The sequence below is a fragment of the Cardiocondyla obscurior genome, linkage group LG07 (assembly GCF_019399895.1).
Source record: "Cardiocondyla obscurior isolate alpha-2009 linkage group LG07, Cobs3.1, whole genome shotgun sequence".
Taxonomy (NCBI): Eukaryota; Metazoa; Arthropoda; class Insecta; order Hymenoptera; family Formicidae; genus Cardiocondyla; species Cardiocondyla obscurior.
Window position 1 is genome coordinate 3,746,217 of NC_091870.1, and position 24,346 is coordinate 3,770,562.

The 24,346-nt window shown below is 34.4% G+C and overlaps 2 protein-coding genes across 8 annotated transcripts; both read left to right on the forward strand.

The window, feature by feature from the left end:
• Positions 1–371: 371 nt before the first annotated feature.
• Sur (Sulfonylurea receptor) lies at positions 372–18,914 on the forward strand. Of its 5 annotated transcripts, none has more exons than XR_011545968.1 (36): positions 372–1,334; positions 1,621–1,728; positions 1,918–2,220; positions 3,255–3,515; positions 3,594–3,696; positions 4,122–4,349; positions 4,448–4,645; positions 4,719–4,865; positions 4,964–5,167; positions 5,320–5,457; positions 5,534–5,696; positions 5,780–5,958; positions 6,046–6,171; positions 6,266–6,503; positions 6,632–6,737; positions 6,850–7,111; positions 7,207–7,344; positions 7,471–7,710; positions 7,817–8,058; positions 8,167–8,232; positions 8,320–8,388; positions 8,466–8,560; positions 8,722–8,939; positions 9,080–9,301; positions 9,441–9,622; positions 9,769–9,940; positions 10,140–10,374; positions 10,976–11,103; positions 11,269–11,456; positions 11,619–11,722; positions 11,884–12,080; positions 12,161–12,416; positions 12,614–12,741; positions 13,129–13,391; positions 18,289–18,616; positions 18,707–18,914. XR_011545968.1 is itself a non-coding variant. In XM_070659062.1 (32 exons), exons 3-32 carry the CDS (start codon positions 1,994–1,996, stop codon positions 12,314–12,316), a joined length of 5,232 nt encoding a protein of 1,743 aa, XP_070515163.1. In that variant the 5' UTR covers positions 372–1,334; positions 1,621–1,728; positions 1,918–1,993; the 3' UTR covers positions 12,317–12,569. The 5 variants fall into 5 exon arrangements, 1 of the variants encoding a protein (XP_070515163.1); XR_011545970.1 differs by having other exon boundaries at positions 18,367–18,616; XR_011545969.1 differs by having other exon boundaries at positions 12,639–12,741.
• On the forward strand, positions 15,003–24,033 carry LOC139103927 (cGMP-dependent protein kinase, isozyme 1). Of its 3 annotated transcripts, none has more exons than XM_070659082.1 (13): positions 15,003–15,136; positions 19,547–19,719; positions 19,852–20,129; positions 20,344–20,486; positions 20,617–20,754; positions 20,832–21,010; positions 21,097–21,338; positions 21,498–21,821; positions 22,007–22,238; positions 22,348–22,454; positions 22,570–22,809; positions 22,892–22,958; positions 23,138–24,033. In XM_070659082.1, exons 2-13 carry the CDS (start codon positions 19,591–19,593, stop codon positions 23,231–23,233), a joined length of 2,175 nt encoding a protein of 724 aa, XP_070515183.1. In that variant the 5' UTR covers positions 15,003–15,136; positions 19,547–19,590; the 3' UTR covers positions 23,234–24,033. The 3 variants fall into 3 exon arrangements, with proteins under 3 accessions (XP_070515183.1, XP_070515181.1, XP_070515182.1); XM_070659080.1 differs by lacking the exon at positions 15,003–15,136 and adding an exon at positions 19,165–19,216; XM_070659081.1 differs by lacking the exon at positions 15,003–15,136 and adding an exon at positions 19,165–19,216 and having other exon boundaries at positions 19,547–19,704.
• The last annotated feature ends 313 nt before the right edge of the window (positions 24,034–24,346 follow it).

Below are 24,346 nucleotides of genomic sequence, written 5' to 3' on the forward strand. Positions count from 1 at the left end.
GATAACGTTTCAATTCAAACTGCTTGTCACTTCTACTTCTACGGTGGAGAGTCGAACGAAAGATACGATTTAAGATACATTTAAATACGTTTGCATTACGTAATTGCTCTTTATTACTTGGAACGGAATAATTATGTTAATTACTAAATAATCCATTTGTCTTGTAATATTTATATCTTTCTTTCTTTCTTTCTTTCTTTCTTTCTTTTTTTCCTTTTATTTTTGTAAATCAAGAAGAAAAAAGTTTAATGGATTAATTAACGCGAGGGTAATCCGTTCTCCCGCGGAAATTGCACGAAATGAATATAGAAGTAGTAATTATATATGCATGCGATAAACTGGTTATTCCTGTGAGTGAATACTTTTTGGAAAACGCGATATAGATGGCCGATGGCTCCTTATCGCATCCGACGGACTTACTGGAAAATGCTATTTATTGCAAGCTTCCAGACAGAAAATTACCATTCATAATTAATTGTCCGCCAGATAAGCAAATAGAGCACTCTGTGTTTCGAAATATGTGTGCGGCCATTGCGATTCATTTCTTTGTTCATCAAATTAATTATATACAATTAAAAAGTTACAAACGATATGACATACCTGTAGTAAAAATCAATGCGTCTAGTTTATTAACTATAGGGCAGCATTTCTGTAGATGGTTGTTGGAAAATAATTGCACCATATGGCGTTTTGAGACGTCAGACCCTAGCAAAGATGCCCATCTGCTCGGTTTATTTTTCGCCGGAAATCTAAAACTGAAATATCAGGATGTTTTCCTGAATTCCGCTAAAAACGAAAATAAATTCTTCGCTAACTTGAATTTTAAAAATAGAAAAAACGCAACATGTTAACCGCGGGCGGTGACAAAAAAAGTTACGTTCGCTAGAAGAGATTTTCACGTATGTTAAAAGAGGTATAAATTTAATTGTGACTTTAATGAACGAAATTATATGTATATCGCTTTTATGACGTTTTTACCACACGGAAACCTCTTTATTAATGACTCAACCCGTTCACATGGAATTTCCATTGGCATTCTGTTCAGATCTCATCTCAGTAGAACACGAACCGTTGAAGAGACAGGACGTCTATGATCGCCTCCGTACCTCTCATCAGTGCTGCCTACTGCATGCAACCAAAACTGTCAAGCGAAAGTCAAGTGTTTCAGTTTCCATTATTTATTTCGTAATGTGAGAGCGCCGCGAACGTTAATTGCGGGTATCAACGGCGTGTGTTAACGGCTAAAATATTGTAGTTGTTTGATTGTCAGTAGGGTTAAGTTATCAGGACGATTGGGTGAGAATAAATATAAATGATATCAATCTAGTCAGCAGGTAAAGTATAAAATACTCGTCTATGTTACTCTTTTCTCATTTTTTTTTTTTTTTTCTTTTCTTTTCATTTAAGAAGCTGCAAATATAATACATTTTTCAAGTATATTTCGATCAAATTTTTTACGTATATCGCTCATGAGACTTTATTCAATTTCATTATTTTTATTTCATCCTTGACCTTCTTGAATCGTTACGCAGGAATAATAAAGTTTTATGTAATTATATTAGCACACGTGGTTTCGTTATCGAATGTTGAAAGTTATTCAACACTTTGGTATATTTTTAGAAGACAAAGAGCTGAACGAAAATAAGCCATGTAGTGCGCGGGATTTCCTGAACGAAGTGCAGATCTAATTCGTTGAAAGTACTACTGCGACATTAATACAAAAATAAGGTAAAAAGGATCTTTAAAATATAAAATAAAATAAAATAAAATAAATAGTAACATTTATTCAATTCTCCAAATATTTTAATTTTTTTTTTATCTAGTGAAATGTATTATGAATATTTATGTCTTATTATTTTTATGTATTATCAAATTTAAAGGATAAAAGTTCTCTAAAAATAGCATAATTTTTTTCAGCGATACAAAGCAATTAATAAGCCACAAATAATATATATATATGTATATATATACATTTTTTATGTAAACGACTGAAATGGATTTCTGCAAACGATACAGTTCTTTACGAATTTGGCCGGTTATGCCAAAACGAATCGTTTGGTCCTGGCAAGCCGGAAACGGCACGATATTTCAGGTGTCAGAAAATGATATGCATTTACCAGCCAGCTGTATCATTGAACTGACAAACGTCTCCGTTGCTATTCTCACTACTTTCGTTGCTATGATTTTAATTCTCAAGTACAAATGCAGCGGGACCAACGAGTAAGTTAAGAAAAAATTAATACATTTGAATTAAAATAATTTTATTCAACGTAATTAATTAGTGTACAGAAATGACCCTCGATTACAACAGATTTGAGATATTGGTAATTAATTAACTAGAAATATTAAGTTTTCTCACTGTCATCGGCCGTGTAATCGATCTGATGGATGTTGAATGAAACGTAAAAGCTTTTGTGAGACTTGTGTACTTAGGCTTAATCGACGTAAATTTCAATTAAACGAAAAACGCTTTCGTTTAGGAAATTAAACGAGGTTGTGTGTTATTGACAAATGCTTTCACAATCAGTCTTTCTTCTCTGCAATTAAAATTTCCAGCTTGCCACGCGCGAGGGTTAGTAATTAATAGAACACCTCTCAAAAAAGCATATTGATTATTTTCCTATGCAAAAGCTCGCTCCCTCTCTCTCTCTCTCTCTCTCTCTCTCTCTCTCTCTCTCTCTCTCTCTCTCTCTCTTTCTCTCTCTTTTTCGCTCGGCACGTAGAACCGCTGTTTCACGTGACGCTGCAAAGTCCATTATTCTTACTGTAGTACCTATTACAGGGTAGTGATACGTTGCAATATATAGTACACACATCCAGAATAGTGATTAAATCTTGCTGCTAGATCGGCAATTATCGCACACGTATCTACTATATTGTATAACGATTTCTAGAGTGTGTAAAATTTTTGTCGCATGGAAATGAAGCGATCCCGTTAATCGCGATCGACGTTCTTCATCGACACCGCGAGCGTTTTCATTACCGGCAATTAATGAAACGGAATGCCGGCACGCACTCGTGCGTGAAGAAAAACACCGCGTATTAATTACGGGAATAATTTATAGCAAGTTGTAACTCAGATCTCTCTCGCTCTTTCTATGTTACTTCTAGAATAAATGTAATTTACGCTATCGAGACTTATACATTTATGATTGTCGATTCTCGTCAATTAATCGCTGTTCGCGAATAATAAACACATTGCTTGATGAATAATTACATGTATATGAGAATTACTTTTTTTTTTTTTTTTCTAGGATATCTAAGTCACTTTTGCCACTTCACGCGAGCAGAACTTTACTCTGTATATTACTACTGATAATTCTTTTCTTGGAACTGTACGAGTCTATATTGACGTCGATTTCATTGTCATCGATATTAACAACGGTTGCTGTTGTATTTTGTTGGGTGCTACATCGCGAAACCGAGATCAGAGAAGGTTTCGGCTGTGCTGTGTCAGGAGGTGGATTTACGATAATTGGGGTTTCACGAGCGTGGAAGTTTTTATATCTGTGCAGGTATGCTACTAAAATAATTTGTTAATTTTATATATCTTATATTTAATTTGATTTAAAATGCTTTTTTTTTTTTTTTAGATTTGGCCTGTCCATCCAATATGTTCGCGTTACAACCACGGGAATCGCCGCCGCTTGTTGTTGTTTGCTGGCTATTATTGATTCCTACACTCTTTATTGTATGGTAAATTTAATTAAAATTATTAAATTTATTTTTAAATCTTTTAAAAACAGGCATACAATAAAACAATACATTAAAAGATGTCTGAAAGTTTTAGGGAAAAAAAAAAAAACATAATCTAATTAGTATTTTTAAATTTGCTCTCATTACGCTTTTTCTTTATCCATAGGAGAGCCTTTGCTATCGGAATTTGCCGCGAAGCACATGCAAAATACTCGTCATCTCGCTAAAAACACATTAAAATTCTGCCCACTCTGTTTGCATTTACGACTTCCTCGATTCGATAAAAGTAAACAACATCAGCGGCGTTTTACCGCTCCCATCTTTTCTCAGCGTAGAGTATCGAATGTATAAACATCGCGTCGTCCAGCACTTCGCCCCGTTTTCTTCCCGCAAAAATATTTCCTACGATGATGTTTCGTCGTTAGATGCAGAAAAGCAGGCGGTACACCGTTAAGGAGCCCGATAACGCGCGCAGCTCCTACATGCACTCTGCCTCGCCGTTCATCAGCAGAATCACCTTCCACTGGGTGACTGACCTGTTGTTACACGGTTATCACACGTCCCTCGAGCTCCACGATCTCGGCCAGCTTCCGGACGAAGAAACCACAAGGAACCAATTTCAACGTTTTTGCTACGTTTACGAAACGGAGAAGGTAACGATATTTTGCATATCCTTCTCTTGAGATAAGGTTATGCCATCCTCGTAATAACCGTCCAACTCGATATATAATATTATAAATCAAATTCTTAGTCACGACGACGCGGACGGAAGTTATCTCTATGGAAATGTTTCTGGAAACGAACGTGGCTGACATTTGCTGCGGGGAGTATGCTGAAGCTTTTTGGTGACGCTGTGACTTTAGTGGGTCCCATGACGATTCCGAAGATCATTAATTATGCGTCAAATTTGCAAAACGGCACCACAATAAATGATAATTCTTCTTTGAAGGTATATTTATTTATCTTTCTTCTACTATTTTTTATAATTATGTTGGTTTTTTTATTAAAAATTGTTTCTTTAGGGAGCTATGACGTTTTCGCAAATTTTGAGAAACGGATATTTCTTGGGAATCGTCATTTTTTTCGCCACTATTTTGCAAAGTACACTAAAGCAAGCTTCCACTCACGTGCTCTGCGTTGGAGGAATACGCTTGCGAACAGCTCTTCAGGTATTTTATTGCTGCACTAGATAAAACTCGAAATTTTATCACGCAACGTGTTGTTGTCCAATTTAAGGCCCTCGTTGAAATTTTGTTGAATCGCCTAGGCACTGATTTACAATAAGGCTCTTCGATTGTCCTCTTGGAGTATCTCCGAAGACGAGAAGCCATCTGATAAAAATAAAGAGCAGCGATACTATCAACATCAAGTGGCTGACGTTGGAACTTTAACGAATTTAATGGCCCAAGATGCATACAACATAATGAATTTTTTCTGGACTGTTCATTACATCTGGGCCGTCCCACTAAAAGTAAAAATATTTAAAAAGATATGCATATATATATATATATTTTTTTTTTTTTTTTTGTGTACTTAATTATTTATTGGTTTATAGAACAAACAAATCACATAAATATCGTCGTAAAATAATTTAATAGCTTTTGGGTTCTTTTATATGTACAGATAACTGCCATCATTTTTCTTTTGTACTTAAAATTGGGAATCAGCGCGATTGTTGGAGTAGTTTGTTGCATATTGATCGTTACGCCGATGCAGCTGTTTCTCGGCAAACAAATGTCCGAAAATTCTAAATTCATAGCGGTAAGGAGAATTAATGCATTAATTTTTTACATGTTTAAAAAAATTTTTTTTCAAGCCTTTAATTATTTTTCTTTAGGAGAAAAGTGATGCGCGTCTTCGTTTACTTAATGAAATTCTTCAAGGAATACGACTCATTAAGCTACGCGCTTGGGAGAATCTTTTTGAAGATCGCATACGAAAAACTAGGAACCAGGAATTAAAGTTGTTAAAAAAAGATTCTGTGTATTGGGCACTTATTAGTAAATAATTATTTTTATAATTTAATAAGTCTTTCAATAACTTGGTTGAAAAAATTATATAAATTTGTCTATTAACATTACAGACTTTCTGACACATGTTTTCTCCATCTTGGTAACTCTCTTCACATTTGGAATTTATTTCTGGTTGGAGAAACGAAATCTTGATGTGGGAAACGTTTTTGCTAGTCTTGCTCTCTTTTCGCAACTGACTGTGCCGCTTTTCATCTTTCCGGTGATAGTGCCGATTATCATCAACGCTATGGTGAGTAATATATAACATTCTCGAGATGTGGCTCTTTAATTTCAATCCTCTCAAATTCAAAACATTCCTTCTTGTTCTGGTTTGCAGATTTCTACAACAAGGCTAGAGGAATTTCTGCAGCTTCCAGAGATCGTTAATATTCTCCCTGAATCTCTCGAGCGAAAATCAACGGCAAATATATTGTCGAAAACGAATTCATATTCAGACAATGATGTAAATATTTCTTAGTTGAAAAATTCAATTTTTTTTTTAATAACGTCGAATATTTTGCCAAATTTTAATTGACATAATTTATTCTTTTTACAAGGTAGAAGCAATTAACAGCGTTGCAGCTTTTGGATCGTTGGATAATATTGTAGAAGACGAAGAAGATTCTCGATCGAGTATCTTACGTGACTTTGATTTACCAATTGACTCTTCAATTGATACGGTATTTGAAAAAGATCCGGAAGTATCTGAATCTGTTTTGAAAGTTACATCGAGCACCTTCACTTGGGGATCAGATGATAATACGTTGATGGTTAATGCTCTCAACTTTCCTCGAGGTGAGAATGATTAAAGCAAAGAAAGTTATATTCGATAGATGTAAAATAATGTATATGTAACAAAAAAAAATAATACTAATGTACAAATCATTTAATCAAATAATAAATGAAAAGTTTTATATTTTCAGGACAACTTACAATAATAGTAGGAAAAACTGGAAGCGGAAAGACTGCTTTATTATTAGCGCTTTTAGGAGAAATTCAGAAAATAAGCGGAAGCGTCGAATGGGCTAAGTAATTACAAACAAACAAACAAACGAAAAATAGAAAAAATAAAATAATAAACTATATAATTATATTAATAATGTATTTTTATTTGCTCAATATGTCACGCGCTGTTTATCAGGGGTTTGAAGATCGCCTACGTGGCGAGACAACCGTGGCTTCAAAATGCGACTTTGAGGGACAATATTCTCTTCGGATCTGCATATCAATCGCGAAGATATAGAAACGTTTTGAATGCGTGCGTTCTTCAACCGGATGTGGATATACTTCCCGGTCGAGACTTGACTACAGTTGGCGAACGCGGTATCAATTTGAGCGGTGGGCAAAAGCAAAGAGTCGCTATAGCTCGAGCCCTTTACAGTGACGCCGATGTCATCCTCCTGGTTCGTTCGTCTTTCTATCTTATGAATTAAACTACGAAATATTTACAAATTTAATTATTACTAGCAAATATAAAAATAACTAAAATTGTCTATAGGACAATCCATTGTCGGCGTTGGATGAACATGTTGGTCAGCAGATCTTCGATTACGGGGTGAAAAAATTTTTACTACGAAATGGCCGAACAGTGATTATGACCACTCACAAATTGGAGCTGTTAACAGCTGCTCATCAGGTTTTATTTTATATTATTTATAATTATTTTTTACGTTAAGGTTATATATTAAAATTAAAAATGCAATAAAAAAATGGAAAAAATAAAATAAAAAGCAAAAAAGTCACATGAAAGATTTACTTTAAGGTAATTGTCATGGATGGTTGTCGAGTACGTGCGGTTGGTACGAAATCCAGCATCGAAAATATGGATTCTGGATTGGCGGCGGAGTGGCGACTTGCAAATTCAAGACGCGATGATGAGAATTACTTTCAAAAAACTGCCAAGGATAGATGGTCTTTAATTAAACTAGTCTATAGGATTGGAATAAACAAGACGAGAAGACACGCTAGTGACGGATCCTGGATTACCGATCGTGATGCTCATGTAACATATAAAACAAATATTTGTGCAGAACATTTATGTAAACTTTAATGAAATTTTCACGCAGAAATTATTTCATTAGAACTTTAATAAACTATAATTTTTTTAGAATCCGTCTGCTTTCGTACCTTTAAGACTGCGCCGAACAACTTTATCCGGATCGAGGTACTGGAGTCACATTCTCACGGACCTTTCGATATCATCGGAAGAATGGGATACTGCTAGAAAACGATCGAGAGCACATCGTAACATTATCAGATTGACGAGTCTCCAAACGCAAAAACGACCACCGCCAATTTTTCGACAAAACAGCACGCCAATATTTCTTGAAAATAAGCAGGTGCCAGCAAGGTGTGAATTTTAAAAAATTGATTTCTTTTTTTTTTTTTTTTTTTTTTAACATATTTTAATATAGAATACATTTTCTTATTTTATTAATTTTGTTCGACTTTTGCATAGAAAAAGAAACAACACTTATAACAACGGACAACCTAGCAACATGCTAAATCAATACTTTTCTACAAGGTTTTTAAACTTTTGTTATGTATAATATAATATAATATAATTTATTATCGCAATAAAATATAATTTTAAAATTATGACGAATTTTAGATATTTAGATGAAATAGCAGTAAGCAAAGACACAAATGTTCTGTCTCGATTGATGCTAAGTTCTGACAAGTAATTACAACAAAATGTATTATAAAAAGTGAATTATAAATAAGTAAAAATTAATTAATTTATTTGTTTGTTTTTAGAATTACTCAGCATCAAGATCAGTGTAATTTTTCAGCGAAACAATTGCTATCAGTGGAATCGCAAAATACCGTTCAAATGGATGACGTGGAAGAAAGTTAGTCATCGAAATAATTTATATATTTATATATATATATATATATACTCTTAGACATTTTTTTCATTTTTTTGTATACTTTTTTAAAATTTTCTCTTTTCGTACGATAGATAAATTTTAACTCGTCAGTTTTTTTTGTTTTTTTTGTTTGTTTTTTTTAGCTTTAGATGACGAAGATGTAGACGAAGAAAAAGAACGCCAAATAAACGACAAAAGTGAAATAGTCACTAAAATGATTTGGCTAGAGTATCCGAAAGCCGCTGGCTGGATACCAGGACTTATTTATTCCGTAGCAGTGCTGGCTTTTCAAACCCTTCGTGTATACACTGACTTCTGGTTATGCGAATGGATGGAGAAAAGCATTGATTCGCCTGCAAATGTAAACAAATTATTGGAATATTAATATTGTGCGATAAATTTGGATAAAAATGTCTTATTTAAAATATTAAATCTGTTAAATTAATATAAATGTACGAATAACGTATTTCTTAAAAAAAAAAAAAACTTTGATTTTTTCAGACAGTATCTTATTTCATGGTATATATCGTCATAACTCTAGCCTCCATTTTTTTATCGATTTTGTACAACGTGTCAGGCCAATGGGCAGGTGCTAAAGCGAGACGAAAGCTGCATGAAGAAGCTATTGCTGGACTTCTCGGTGCACCTTATTCGTTCTTTGAATATAATCTTATTGGAAAAATTCTGAGTAGATTTAGCGCAGACATGAGTATCATAGATAAGGTAAGTTATTTTGATAGGTTCTAATTAGGTTAAGTTATTATCTTATTAATTAGGATGTTGTAATATTTTTATTTTTATCGTACTTTAACAATTTAATTAGTTAGGTAATTTAATGTTATATTATTTGTTTATTTCCAAGAAAATGGCTACGGCAATTAAAAGACTGACGTCTTTTGTACTAATTTGTGGCTCGGTAATGATCATTAATATTATTATTTCACCATGGTTCTTGATCACCGTTTTGCCGATTAGTTGCGCTTATTGTGCCTTGCAAAAGTTCTATAGTCGGGGAGCCAGGCAATTGCAATGTCTAGATGGCAGGTATTAATAATTATATGTATACGTTTGTGAATGTATATATTTTTTTTTTTTTTTTTAATTAAAAGATTTAATTTTTCTTTATTTAAAAAAAAAGTTTTGTTTTGTTGAAATTTAATAGTTGTACATATAAATTTTCCTGCTTCAAGTACGAGAGGACCTGTGATTGCACATTTCTCAGAAACTTTGTCCGGCCTTCCAACATTAAGAGCATGTAAACAAGAAGATCGTTTTATGGAACAGTTGATGAAACGCCTCGACATAAACACCAACGCATTCCTTATTCTGAACACCAGTAGCAGATGGTTCGGCATCGCATTGGTAAAAATAAAAACCAAGTACAATAAAAGAAAAAAAAGAAAAAAAAAAAAAAGATAATAATTCTATTAATGTTTGAAAATTAATATTGTTAACTTTTTATTTGTCTATCGTCACTGTAAATTCTACGCGAATGAAACGTTTAATTAGTCGACTCTTTAACGAATTTTATTATTACTTATTGACTTGTAAACACTTTTAGGATTATCTGGGAGCTGTCATTGTGGTAGTAGCCATCTCCACGGCTTTACTATCTGCAGAATTGTATCCAAGCCGCGTAACCCCGAAACTAGTAGGCCTCGCAATCAATTATACTCTCTTAGTACCAGTATTGAACTGGATGATCAAATTCAGCGCAGAAATCGAATTATACATGGGAAGCGTAGCCAGAATCTGCGCGTACAAGAACGTACAGTCGGAGAAACTTTATGAAAACGGTAATTATTCTCTGTCAGTCTAAAACTTGTGCTTATTTTATTTAATTTGTAAAATTATTCGTAGTATAATCGCCGTTGTATTTTTTTTTGTATATGTATATACGTATAATCAATCGAAGCAAATACGCGAATGCAATCTTTAGTGCATTCTCACGTGACGACGTGAGATATCAGCGAATGATACCGATGAATGAAGTTTATTATTAATTTATCATAATGTTATAAATTCGTTTTTTATTCGTGACGGGGGCAAATTGAGTCCAGGAAATAAGAAAGAAATAATTTCAAATTTTTCAACTTGTATTATTGAACATCGACTGACTTGCTGTTTCGCGGTAATCTTCCGTTTTGCGTTATCGTAATCTATCAAATTGATATTGTACTTCAGTTCTATAATACTTAAATGTCGATCAAAATCTGCCAGTCAACGATTAATCATATTCCGGAAATGACCCAATCGACTATTTATTTCTGCGTTATCGAAGACTAAATGTACGAAACACTAAACAATGCCAAGGTCTTTTGTAAATTAATTAATATTTGGTTATTTTCCATTATCTTCCTTATCACGCAAACGTTCATTTTATCTGTTTGACATTAGGTTTACGCGTGCCCAATGATTGGCCCAATAAAGGCGAGATTGTTTTTGAAAATGTCTCATTGCGCTACGATGCGGACAGAAATCCAGTGATTACGAATTTGTCTTTGAAAATACCAACCAGACAAAAGGTAATAATTAGATAATAATATGTAACATAATATTACAAATTAAGTTATACGTATGTTTAAAATAGTATGAAGAAAATTAATATAATCTCCAAGTTGCTTTTATTTTAATTATTATTTAATTTTAATTGTCTCATGTATTTTGTATTATGGTTGTAACATTCGCAGTTAGGCATTTGTGGAAGAACCGGAAGCGGAAAATCATCGACCGTGATGGCCCTCTTTCAATTAATCGAGATCACTCAAGGACGCATCCTGTTGGACGGAATTGACATCCGGCATGTTCCTCTTCGAATATTACGATCGCGGTTATCAGCCATACTGCAAGATGCAATAATGTTCAGCGGTACGATTAGGTGCGAAAATATTAATATCCGCTATCCGCAAATCTTCTATTATCGTTGCGCAGGATATTTAGTCCTTGACACGGTCTACTTTCTACAATTTTATTTAAATTGCACTTATAAACGCGATTCATCTAAAAGTTACACATATGATATTAATTATATTGCTTGCAGAGAAAATCTAGATCCATTTTCGGAGCACGAAGACCAAGAGATCTGGCGGGCCTTGAGCCTCGCACAAATTAAAGATGTCGTGGTCTCGCATCCTGAAGGATTGAGTATGCAATATATTATTGTTGTTACAACTACAATAAGATAAATTTGAATAAATATATATTGTTTTTTTTTATTTATTTAAAAAGGACGTTTAGAAATTGTATTGTTGCTCTATTGTTGCAGCTTTTCCGTGTGTTCTAATCTAATTAAAATTTTGATATAGACCTCGAAGTACGAGAAGGCGGCGAGAACTTTTCGGCTGGCCAACTGCAACTGCTTTGCATGGCACGTGCGATTCTTGAGCGATCGAGTATCGTCGTCCTCGATGAGGCAACTAGCGCACTTGATACAGCCACCGAGAAGTCGCTTCTGAAAGCGGTTGCTGTCGCTTTCGAAGACAGAACTGTCATCACTATTGCGGTTAGTAGGAACTATTTTATAAACTGATGACATTTCATCAATATTGTAGAAATACTTTAATAACTTTTATGTGCTCGCAGCATCGAGCGGCGGCTTTACTCAATTGCGATCGCATCATTGTCTTTGACGAGGGCAAGATCATCGAAGAGGGCTCGCCGGTAGATTTAATGCAGAGACAGGAGGGCGTCTTTTCCGCGATGATTAAGGCGGTCGAGCAAAGTGACGAACAACGATGAGAGAATGTCAATTAACTTTACTAACATATAGTGTCGAACTAAAGTGAAGTAAATTCCAAGACTGGTTTAAGATAGAAGCACAAAGTCTTTCTATAACGTGGTAATTATTACAAGGATACACATAGAAGACCAAGCTTTATTTTTTATATTAATTTTATGCGTGCAACTAATTCGCTATCTTTGTAGAATATTTTAATTTTGTATTATCAATACCCTGATAATCGTGATTTCTAAATATATATATATATATATATATATATATATATATATATATATATATATATATATATATAAAAGATTACACGTCAAGGTGTACCTGCAGATCTGAACGCAACGACGCCCGGTATATCGCAGGATAAGAGTGTTAAACGATAATAATTACCAATATCCCCACGTCGCTGGCTGCATCCACCACCGCAGAAAAGGTAAGCGTGTTTTTTCTGTTAGTGGCACCGAGGCCGGCCTGTCGATAGCACCGGAGTTGTTTCGCTTATCAGCACTTTTTCGAATCCGCTCGGTTAAATCGACAGCGGCGTCGATAAGCCTTCCGACACGCGTGGAATTCGATATGTAAAAAGAGGTTAAGTGAACGTTTCAAATGTCTCGCAGGTCGCGTGAGATAATTACTTTCACTTTGCGCGACTAGTAATAATTTATTGAGACAGTGACGAGTTTTTTTTATCTTCCCAAAGTGATCCGTAATGAAGGAGTGTATTATTTAAATGTAATTTAATTTGCGACTACATTAATTTTATTATATGTATATGGATGAAAAGCTAGTTTAGCAATAAATTTGGATTTTTATGTTCCAGTTGTGTGATGTGATTGAAATCGAATGTTTAACTTAAGTGATAGCCGAAATTTGACGTTCATTGACAAATGATTGTTGCACGCCATTCGATAAAGAAGCTGCAATGCGAGCATCGTAAGAACATAGTTGTGGATATTCGTTTCTGAATCTCTTAATAGAGATTAATACTGCCCACTAAAGTGGAAATTTAGATTTAATTATACATCGACGTCAAGTTACGGGAAGAATTTACGAGTTCCAGAATCGGAATCATTAAGTTCAAAGGTAAATATTTTTGACATATCAACACATGCGTTATTGGAATATTTTCTATTTCTAAAAAGAAAACTTTAAACGCCTTTTACATTTTTATTTATATAAAGCAAAGAGATAGATTATTCATTTTTACATATTTTATTAAAATGCTTAAAACGTTGACAATATTTTTACTTGTAAAATTTGATTCAATATTCTTAACATTATCCAAAAGTTATGTTGAAACGCAACGAATATTTAGCTATAGAGAAAAAGTGTTTTGTTTTTTTCTTTCGTTTATTTAATTTTATTATCTAATTTTCTAACTAAAAGAAAGAAAATGATCAGAAGGGTACGTCGTGTAATTGGCCATTTGGGCGAAACAAAGCTGATAGATCATTCAAATAAATTTAATAAAGCTACTGCAAAAAAAAAAAAAAAAAAAAATGCGTTAAAATACTGTAATAAATAAAACTTGAAAAAGTTACTCAAGATACACACACGGTGAGCATGATAAAAGTCTGTGATAAGAGACTGTCTCGTCGTGTACCTATGTAGATAGATAACAATGAAGGAAACGTAAAGGCAAATGAGATCAGAAAATATTCTCTTAAATTATTAAATTAAATTGCTGCCAATAAATTAAGAGAGACGTTTTTTGTGATTACCGAATATTGGTCGATCTAATAGATTCAAGTATTTTGAGAAAAATAACTGTTTCTTTTATATTATGGACCAAAAAAAATGATAACAGCATTCTCCTCCAGTACTTTTAGATATCTTTTAGATAATAGCCTACATATTGCCATGTTTTACAATTAACTTTTGCATTTGTTTAAATGTCATTGGGACGCATACTAAATTTCGTAATTATTCGTCCTCAAATTAGATTTCGAACTATCGTGAAATTCAGTTTTCTGACACGTATAAAAATTTTTAGACAGACGTTTCCAGTTTTCGTTTATTAACGTGAAAATGTAAAGTGAAGGTATTGCTAAATCAGCATTGATAACATACATACAGATACATTCAAGGAATATACGTATACCTCATGTTCAAACATTTACTCTAACCTTAGAAAGGTCAACACCTTATGCTTGCACAAAATTATGTAATAAATAATTTTAATTACATTAATTTTATTATGAAAATTATTAATTGAAAAATCGAATAATTATGTTCTGATGTTCAATGAATTAATTTTTAATAAATTACGAATTTCTCTTTCTTTTAAACTTTTTTTTAGTAAAAAATTGTAAGTAAAACTTTTAACTTTACTTGATTCATACATGTTACAGAGTAAACGGAAATAAAAGTAATACTGTCGTCCGGCAAAAAAAAAAAAAAAAAAAAAAAAAACAACAGTTTTCCTGGTAGTTGACAATGTGCAAGCATTTGACAAGGAACGTGAAGGTGGTTTTATTAATGGAAAAAGAATAGACTCGTTAGATAAGATGCTCGCGCGCCACATATACCTACCTGTTGACACTGCTCGTCGCCACTCTGTTATCGGCTAGATAAGATTTCTGCGTCTTTGTCGTACTTGAGGCATCAGTCGAACGCGCGAATTCATGCGATACACCTCTGTGCGGTCGTACTAAAAAAAAAAAAAAAAAAAAAAAAAAGAAAAAAAGGAGAGCCGTGTCTTCGCTCTGAGATCGCGTGAACGGAAAAACGCACAATCTTTCTCGACACCACGTTTCTGCGTTCTATCAAGGACCTGCCGACACAGGATTTTCAATTAATCGGAAAAATTTCCCACGTCAACCTGAAGGGTGAGTCTCGAACGAGTCGCCAATTGTGCCGCGCACGGTCGACATTCGTCAAATCGGGAGGACAAAGTCGCGATAGCTTTGATTCCCCACATTTTTACCTGCGTGATCAATTATCTAATCGAACCACGGAAACGTCGATTCGTGTTTTTGATTACAGACTGATAAATTTCAAGATCGACTTGCATTCCAACGACGATAAATAAAGAAAGCAATCAAAGTAATAAAGTTTTCGTAATTTTCGCCAGTGTCACAATAAGAGAATATAATTATCGTTAATAAATTTAACTTTCTTGCATAAAAAATATGAATTTATAGTTGATAATTAATTTTAATAAAATTTTAATTAAAAAGTACGATAAGGAAAAAAAAAAATTAACGTTTATATCTCAATTTGGGCATAAGTGACTTGTGAGAATTTCAAGTAAGGCGATAAATGGGGCGAGTAGGGACTAAATAAAGCGACGAAAAATATATATGTATATATCCGTCACGAAGCAAGCGTCATACGCACGTAATACGCACATGTGACGTTAAGAAAATTAATTACTATCGTACACATATGCAGGCATGGATGAAGTTAATTAACCTCGGCAACGGTTGTCGATACAGTTGATTAAACGCGCCTGCAATAAAAGAGACGCCTTTATAACGTCGCTAAACAATATTGCCTTAATTGTCCGCGACTTAAAATGTATATGCGCAGACCTCTTTGCAAATATATCAATAAAACGTCGGGCAATGCTCGATTGTTCACCTTAACGCCTTAACGTTTATAGAGTGTGTGTGTGTGCGTGCGTATAATATTATTCTCGCATTGCGTTATAAAATGTTTGCAAAACATAAAAATATCAAATTGGAAGTTTATAATTAGTACACAGAAGGATATTTACGTAACGCAAGATTGCGTCGTGTTTATATAAATTATTAAAAGGATTAGGAATTTATAAGAAGGAAAAATGTTACAAGTAACATTTGAAGAATTGTCTCTTACAAAGTGATAAAAGGCCTATTCACCTGGCGTGCGCGGGTCTCGATAGATGGGATTAAATGGGATATTTTCACTGACGATAATGTTAAGAGATTGTAGGTACCTTGAAGCAGCGATTTCTGTAAATTCCTATTACTAAAATATAAATCGTTATCGTTGTCGGGCGATACGTTTGATCTAAAAATACAAACGTCCAAACGTTAAAGTTTGGCAAGACGTATCGTAAGTATTATTTATCGTTGTTGGTTTTTGCAATCGCTACCAACACGTTCGCTTCAATATCGCCGGGGTATTTTCCGCCGGGGAAATCGACACCGAACATTGTGCAACAGATTACAATATCGTTACGTTCTCGTCATTTCCGCGACTCGCGACCTCGCAAATTTTTACATAAACAACTGATGTGAGTTGAAGCAAAGACGAAACGCATGAAAGGTGTCGCGCGACGCTCTGGCCAAACGGTGTGTTGTCTATCTAATGTACACGGAAGCGCCAAGTTAGTCTCCTCAAATCTTAATTAATTCCAGATCGTTAACGAGGCATGCATGGTCCCTAATTAAGAGGCAGGAAATGTCATTTCTCATTAGGAGCGCATAATTGCGTATCATCATTTGATCGGCCACTGTGGTGCAATGGTTTTGCTTTATTACTAATCGTGGAAAGCTAAATTTCGAAAAGAAATTTATTTCAGACCGACATTCTCTCTCTACTCGGGGTAAAATAAATACATTCGCGTACTTGTATCGTTATAATATTTCACGGTAATTAATTAGCTAATTATGCCACACACAATTTATTTTATTGCGCTGTAAATCTTTCCCTGCTTCGTCGTGAAAAATAGATACCGTTTCCTATTATATATATATATATATATATATTTCTCTTACTTACAAAATTGAAGATACTTTTTTTTAATAACTTTAAAGTTCTTCCGTTACGTAAAAGTCATCCAATTAATTTATATATATTACGTACGCGATACCGGAAGCACAAAGCTTTCTTATCTTTGATTTCTGGACGCGATGGCAAAACGCGCGTGATTTGCCTGTGCGGATAATAAAGAACGATCGTATCGCTTTGTTAATTATAGTTATGTAATATTTGTGGCTCGGTGCTCGCGATAGGATCTCGCAGGCTTAAATTTAATTACCTTACAGTGGTCGCTTGCAAATCGCTTCTGACAATTTTTCTGTCGCGAACAATTACGAAACGTTTTTTTTCCTTCTTCTTTTATTAGCACGTTTGCGCGGAAGGAAGCGATAAACTTAATAAACTTTTTGGGAATCTCTTTGCAAAAAATTATTAATTAATTAATTAATTGATCACCCGCGGAGTTTATCGTGCGTGCCGCGCCGATCGTGTGTAATCAACAAATGGGCTATATTTAGAGTTTAGGCAATCATTTACTTGCGTTTAATCAAATAGCCTTATCACGGTCCCAATATAGTACGCACAATCCGACACGTACCGGCTTTGCATATGTATAAAAAGAGGCGGCCGTGCATCATTTAGCAATTCTACGTCGCTTTGAATTCAGATTCTGCGCTAGACACCTACTTACTTACTTACTTACTTACTTACTTACTTATTTTACGAATTGTGAAAAAAAACAAATCCCAACAATATTTTTAGCAATACAACGTGACGAAGAAGTTTCTCTAAATTTTATCAAAGTCTTATCGGACGACACGTAACGTGTATAACAATTACATGGCACGTTTGATAATTGATTAATTTAATACAAAGAAGAAAACGACGAAATTACACTTTTTTTTTTTTTTTTTTTTTTTTTTCTCGTAGCTCGAAAAATTTTCTGTAACAATGAACAATACAAAACCTTTCGAATTATAAATTAATTGAAAGACTGGAAGGATCAGCTAACAATATAAGATTCCGCGAGACAACAGAAATTGATGAGAAAAAAAATTCTTTAATCGTTAGCTTTACTTTTTATTTAGCATTCAAGTGTTGAGGAAACTTGGAAAAAAAATCCGAAAGCAGTTGTATTTCTTTCAATATTAACAAAAGAAAAGTCGCACTTTACATTGCGCTCGCAAAATAGTAATAATTGGTATAACTCGCGCTTTTAAAGTGCCATGAATAATGCATGGATAGGCGAGGTAAAAGATATTACCTCGAGATTCCTTCTCTGTTTGCATATTAGCGATAAACAAAGTGACGCCTCGCGTGGAACAATACCCGCGAGAGAAGATTCGAAGCGAATAAATACAATTGTGTGCAGCTTGCGAAAGATTCTAATAAAACTGCGAGTGAATCACCCTATCGTCGCGACAAAACCAACAGCAACCTGGTGGCCTGGATTATCGAGTGATTTCACAAGATGCGTGCCGGCCTTGTCGCAGATCTTCTACGAAAGAGCACCGTTGCGTTGAGAAAAACAACAGGGACGAACGAGACTCGGCTTTTATCAAAGAACCAAGAGTTTTTATGATGCACTCGCACAATTTAGCCAAGCTGATTTACCGTCACACGTAATCGTTGTTAATTATTTGGTTGCAATTCTTATAGCGTACCTTGTTATCAGCATACCTTTATATACTGGCGTCATATCTTCTTTCCAGTTAACCTCAAACTAGAGAGCCTTAACGAGAGAAGGAAAGGCTGAAGTCGAGAATATTCTCATCATGAACATGTGCTAATGCATTGTGACGTCAAGGTACAATATGTCACGTGTACCAAATACCATTAGCATAAGCATGTGACTGGTGTGGAAGCAATCGCTCCCGCGGCCGAGACCGAGTCGCATTAAAAAAAAAAAAAAAAAAAAAAGTGAGCTGCGCGTCACGAAAAGTGGAGTAGTTACACGATGAACGTGTAACGCGTTCAAACAAGTCGCCGCAGTGCTGAACGAACGAGTCGAGTGCCGGTCGTGAGTGACCTCCGCGTCAAGCGTTATCGAGGAAAATCACCTGTTAAAAGCCGCTATGAAGAAAGAAACGTGACATGCGAGCGGGCGAGTGTGTGAGTGATCGAAATAATTGACCTACCATTATGCGTTCTCAATTATGACTCAACCTAATTAAGCATTTCTTCGATGCGAGCAGGAAATAAATATCGGCAAAATACGTCAGGTGGATGAATAAGCTGCATGAGTCACCCTAGATATTCTAAAAACTAACCGAGTTGGTCGCCTCTTAATTAAGCTGTTTATTTAGCCTTAACCGTTTGCCTCGTGGAAATTCGTTGCGAGACTAACAAACTAATTAAAAAAAAAAAAAAAAAAAAAAAAAATCTTTAATGCTAAATAATACGACGATGTGGTTACATGTAATACAAATTGAGTTGTAAATTGACTAACGTGCCGTTAACAAAATTAAAATCAATTTTATTCATACATATATTATATAAAAATTTGTGCATAATTGGCGGAATTGATGTTTTACAACACGAATTTCTTCCAGGTGTCAAAAGAATTTGTTTTGGACATGCGTTGGACGAAGATAACATGAGGTTCTCGTGCTTTCCGAGAGCCAACATCCCCGGTTTTGGGGACAAGGGTAGCGTTAATTTATCTCCTCTGCCGAACTACGAAGACTCGACCAGCTTTTCTATAGGCGTCGTACGTCTTATTAACGTAATTTATAATTTCTAAACGTGTCATTATTAAGAGTAGCGTATGATTCCAAACAAGTCAATTTCGAATTGATTAAATGCTTCGTTTAAAGGTTTTTTTTTTTTTTTTCAATATTCTGATTTTTTTTATTAGATACGTCCATTACCCGAATCTTCGATAACCGTAAATGGCACCGGTCCTCCGTCATCATCTGCGTCATCCACCTCACTTACGAAAGTCATAGTATCGCCACCGCCGTCGTCAGAGGACAATCGTGTCAATCACCTCTCATTACCTCAAGAACAGCTTGAACCAGATGCGACTGCTACGAACAATGAAAATCAACATATTCACAATCCAAGGGGTGGCGTTATCGGAAGAACGCCTACGCCACCCTCGGCGCCAACGCCCATATATGAGAAAGATGCCAGGTAATTAAAAATTATCAATAATTATTATTAATAAAAAAGTATAATTAACAAAATTATTACTACGAAAATTTCTGATATTTAGAATGAATATTACCCCCTGAGATAAATAGAGATTATAATTTGATAATTATGTATGTTTTCTCATAAAAATAGATGCTTTATTTTAATTGTTCCAGAAAAGAAAAGTTGATAGTTTTCTTTTATTTTCTTGTAGGAGTGCAAAGCAAATTACAAAAGCTATTTTGGAGAACGAATTCTTGGGTAATCTTGAAGAGAATCAGGTGGAGGCACTCGTTTCTGCCATGTACCCGAAACAAATTCCCGCCAACACCTTAGTCATCCGAGAGGGAGATATAGGTCAGCGTACATTCTACGTTATTACGTAGAATTATGAATTAAAAAAAAAAAAAAAAAAAATTATCAACTACAAAATAATTATAATTAATATTAACGTACGAAACTATACGTAAATTTTGTTTATTTGCAGGATCGCATTTATATGTATCGGCGGAAGGAGAGTTCGATATTTACCAGGGAAATAAATTTCAAAGAACCTTTGGACCAGGAGTTGCATTTGGGGAGATCGCTTTATTGTACAATACCAAAAGACTTCGATCTATTAGCGGTAAATACATATATTGTAAACTTTTAAAAATTAAAAATTAATTTCATCAATATTGGTCGAATTTTGCGTTATTTCAGTAAAGAAACCTGGAAAAGTATGGGTGCTCGACAGATCAGTATTTTTAATTATAATGATGAGAACGGCTCAGGAACAGCTGGAGGGCAACATCCGCTTCCTTCAACGCGTTTCCATTCTTCAAAAACTTCCGGAGCCCAAGGATCACGTGCTCGCAAAAATATCCGATCTTATAAGAGTAGTAAGTATATTTTGAAGAACGTCGCTATACTCTTTGCTTAGTTTATAATACAGCTTAAAAAAAAAAAAAAATATTAATGCTCGTAGGAATTTTTCCCTGCTGGAGCAAAGATCTTGCGACAGGGCGAGAAGGGCGAGAAATTTTATATAATCAGCGGCGGCAATGTACGGATCACCAAAGATACCGAGTATGGAGGCGAAGAGGAACTAGTAGTTCTCGGCAAGGGAGATTATTTCGGCGAGTTGGCTCTCTACGATGACGAAGGAGAACGACGTGCCAATGCTATCGCTCTTGCACCTGGGGTCGAATGCTTGACTCTGGATAGAACGTAAGTTTAATTAACATGCGATTAATGAATTACAGAAATAAAATTATTTATAAACATAATATTTTTAATTATTTAATCAACAGATAATAATTTTAAGTTCTCCTTTATATATTGTAAATATAAAATATTTACATTATATAGTTGAAACAAAATTTTTAGGTCATTCTTAAATTATCTCGGGAGCCTTGATGAGATTCGTAACAAGGATTGGATGGCGGAGTATGAGAAGCAAAAACGGTCGTTGACCCCGAGGATATGGACCAACGAGTACGCAAGTTTAACCTTAGTCGATTTTGAAACGAGAGGAACATTGGGAGTAGGTGGGTTTGGTCGCGTTGAGTTAGTGACCCTGAAATCTGACTTGAGTAAAAGCTTTGCTCTGAAAAAACTTAAAAAAAAGACCATGGTTGATCAGCAACAGCAAGAACATGTACTAAACGAGAAACATATTATGCAAGCATGCGATTCTCCTTTCATATGCAAGTAAGTTGTTACACATAATATTGGTATAAAATTAATATATTTTAATTTAAATTTAATTTGTAAAAATATAATTTTATGAATAAATAACGTTACAATTTATAATTAAGTAATGCGAGAATTACATTTTTATATCAATTATTAGAACTTGATGTAATAATTTTTTTTTTTTCTTTTCTTTTTTTAAGACTTTATCAAACGTACAAGGATAGCAAATACGTCTATTTCCTCATGGAAGTATGTCTCGGCGGAGACGTTTGGACGACTCTTCAAAGGAGGCGTAATTTCGACGACGCCACTGCTCAGTTTATGGTTGGCTGCGTAGTAGAGGCTCTCGATCATCTTCACTCATTAAACATTGTTTATCGGGATCTCAAACCAGAGAACCTTATGCTCGACACGCGTGGTTACTTGAAGTTGGTGAGACTCGCGATGATAAAATAAACACCGGATAATTAACATTTTGTTAGATTATATATTATTCAGTTGCCATTATCGTAAAGTGATTAAAGTAATTTATCTTTTTTAGGTGGACTTTGGTTTTAGTAAGAAAATTGGTCCGGCTAAAACGTGGACGTTTGCTGGCACGCCGGAGTATGTTGCACCAGAAATTATCTTGAATAAAGGACACGACAGGTGGGAAATTTTGTCTAATATTTATTATCTAATTACGATATAGTTTGACTTTGTATGTACTTTATTTTTTTTTTTTTTTTTTTTTTTTTTTAATCGAGTTTGTTCATCTCGCTAGGGCGGTTGATTACTGGGCTCTCGGTATTCTAACACACGAGCTTCTGGTTGGGAAGCCACCTTTCCGAGGATCCGATCATATGACGACTTACAACAAAATCCTGAAAGGTATCGATGCGATTGGTATACCGAGCATTGTTAACAAAAATGCTAATAACATCATTAAGAAGCTACTCCGTTTGAACGCTTCGGAGCGATTGGGTTATCAACGAAATGGGATACAGGATATTCGTGATCACAAGTCAGTGGAAAGTTTTTATAAAGAAACGATTCGTGTTTAAATATTTTTCATAAAAAAGAACTTTTGTTTGCTCCTTTAATAGATGGTTTTCCGGATTTAACTGGCAAGCACTTCAAAGATTGGCTCTGCCGGCTCCTATTGTACCAACGGTATATTTATTTTAAAAGTTACTTTTAATTTAAATTTGCGCAGCACTTACACTTTTTTTTATGAACAGATAACGCTTTATTTCAATTTTATATATATATATATATATATATATATATATATATATTTTATATAAAATCTTGAATTTATGTTAAAATTAATCCTATTCTTGTGTTTTTAGGTGCGACACCAACTTGACACACGAAATTTCGAAAGATATCCACCTGACCGCGATATTCCACCGGACGAATTTTCTGGCTGGGACATAGAGTTTTAAAATTAAGTTTTAATTATAACAAAGCTACAAGCATAATTGCACGAATCTGCATCATTACCATAAAGAAGCATTTATTATTGTTATTGTTATAGAAAATTACCGTTTTTTTTATTAATTAATTATGGTTGTTGCCATATAAACACAATTTTAAAGTGTAATGATGATCAAGTTGCATTATTGAGATATTTTTTAACAATTAACAACAAGTAGTCTTTCCAAAAGTTACGCTGCTCTAATTTTTTCATCAATTTTTAATCGTGTTTTATAAATTTCAAATTACAGAGTGCTTTTTCTTTTTCAAAATCATTCGCTCATATAATTTATCGATTTACATAAGTAATTAAGTATTTCAATAATTTGTGTTGAAAATAACCAATATAAGAAATTACATTGTTCTTTTTTACAAGTGTTTACTGATCTTCCGATGTATCTAAATTCGAAATGGATATACGTATTTTCTTAACAATATCCCACTTTGTGTAAAAAAAAAAAGAAAAGAAAGAAAAAAAGAACCAAGTATAAAGATATCAAAAGCAATGGTATCTTATTTCCCAATATATAAGCTTTATCGCGATATTACAACTCAATCGCATTTTCACAAGGAACATAGCGTCTTGGTTAAATATATTTTATAGTGCAATATAGTTTAAGAACGTTATAATGAATAAATTAAACTAGTCAATAATAAATGTTTATCGATAAAATGAGTTGACGGCTTTAGCGCTGTAAATAAAAATGCATTCACTTAATTTATGAATAAATAAAAGAACGCTTGGATGAATCAGCGCTTCATGCTACGAGTCAATTGGTAAATTATTAAATAACTAACGCAAACTAAATCTAATGTCTAGACAATCTACATTGTCCCGGATTTATTTCCTTTTTTCCTAACGAGCCTAATACCGAACGTTTCGTTCGAACTTGCCGAGCTTCAGCCAATTGTCTCTGCCGACCTAACTGCGAATCTTTTGTATTCCGCCGCGACGGGATTTTAAAAAAGCCGCGTCGGCGGCACGCCGTCTTCTAACCCACGACGAGAGGTGAAGAGTAGGGGACGCAGCGGTAGCGCACGACGCCATTGTCCGGCAGTTCCGTCCCGGCACGCGCAGTCGC

What these genes read in the sequence shown, in the direction of transcription:
- Sur (XM_070659062.1), top strand. Translation starts at nt 1,994, where the DNA reads ATGGATTTCTGCAAACGATACAGTTCTTTACGAATTTGGCCGGTTATG. An exon ending in ACGTTTACGAAACGGAGAAG is followed by an intron (nt 4,350 to 4,447) that starts GTAACGATATTT and finishes TCAAATTCTTAG; the next exon opens with TCACGACGACGCGGACGGAA. An exon ending in GAACTGTCATCACTATTGCG is followed by an intron (nt 12,081 to 12,160) that starts GTTAGTAGGAAC and finishes ATGTGCTCGCAG; the next exon opens with CATCGAGCGGCGGCTTTACT.
- LOC139103927 (XM_070659080.1), top strand. Translation starts at nt 19,180, where the DNA reads ATGCGAGCAGGAAATAAATATCGGCAAAATACGTCAG. An exon ending in TTGAATAAAGGACACGACAG is followed by an intron (nt 22,455 to 22,569) that starts GTGGGAAATTTT and finishes TCATCTCGCTAG; the next exon opens with GGCGGTTGATTACTGGGCTC. An exon ending in CGGCTCCTATTGTACCAACG is followed by an intron (nt 22,959 to 23,137) that starts GTATATTTATTT and finishes TTGTGTTTTTAG; the next exon opens with GTGCGACACCAACTTGACAC.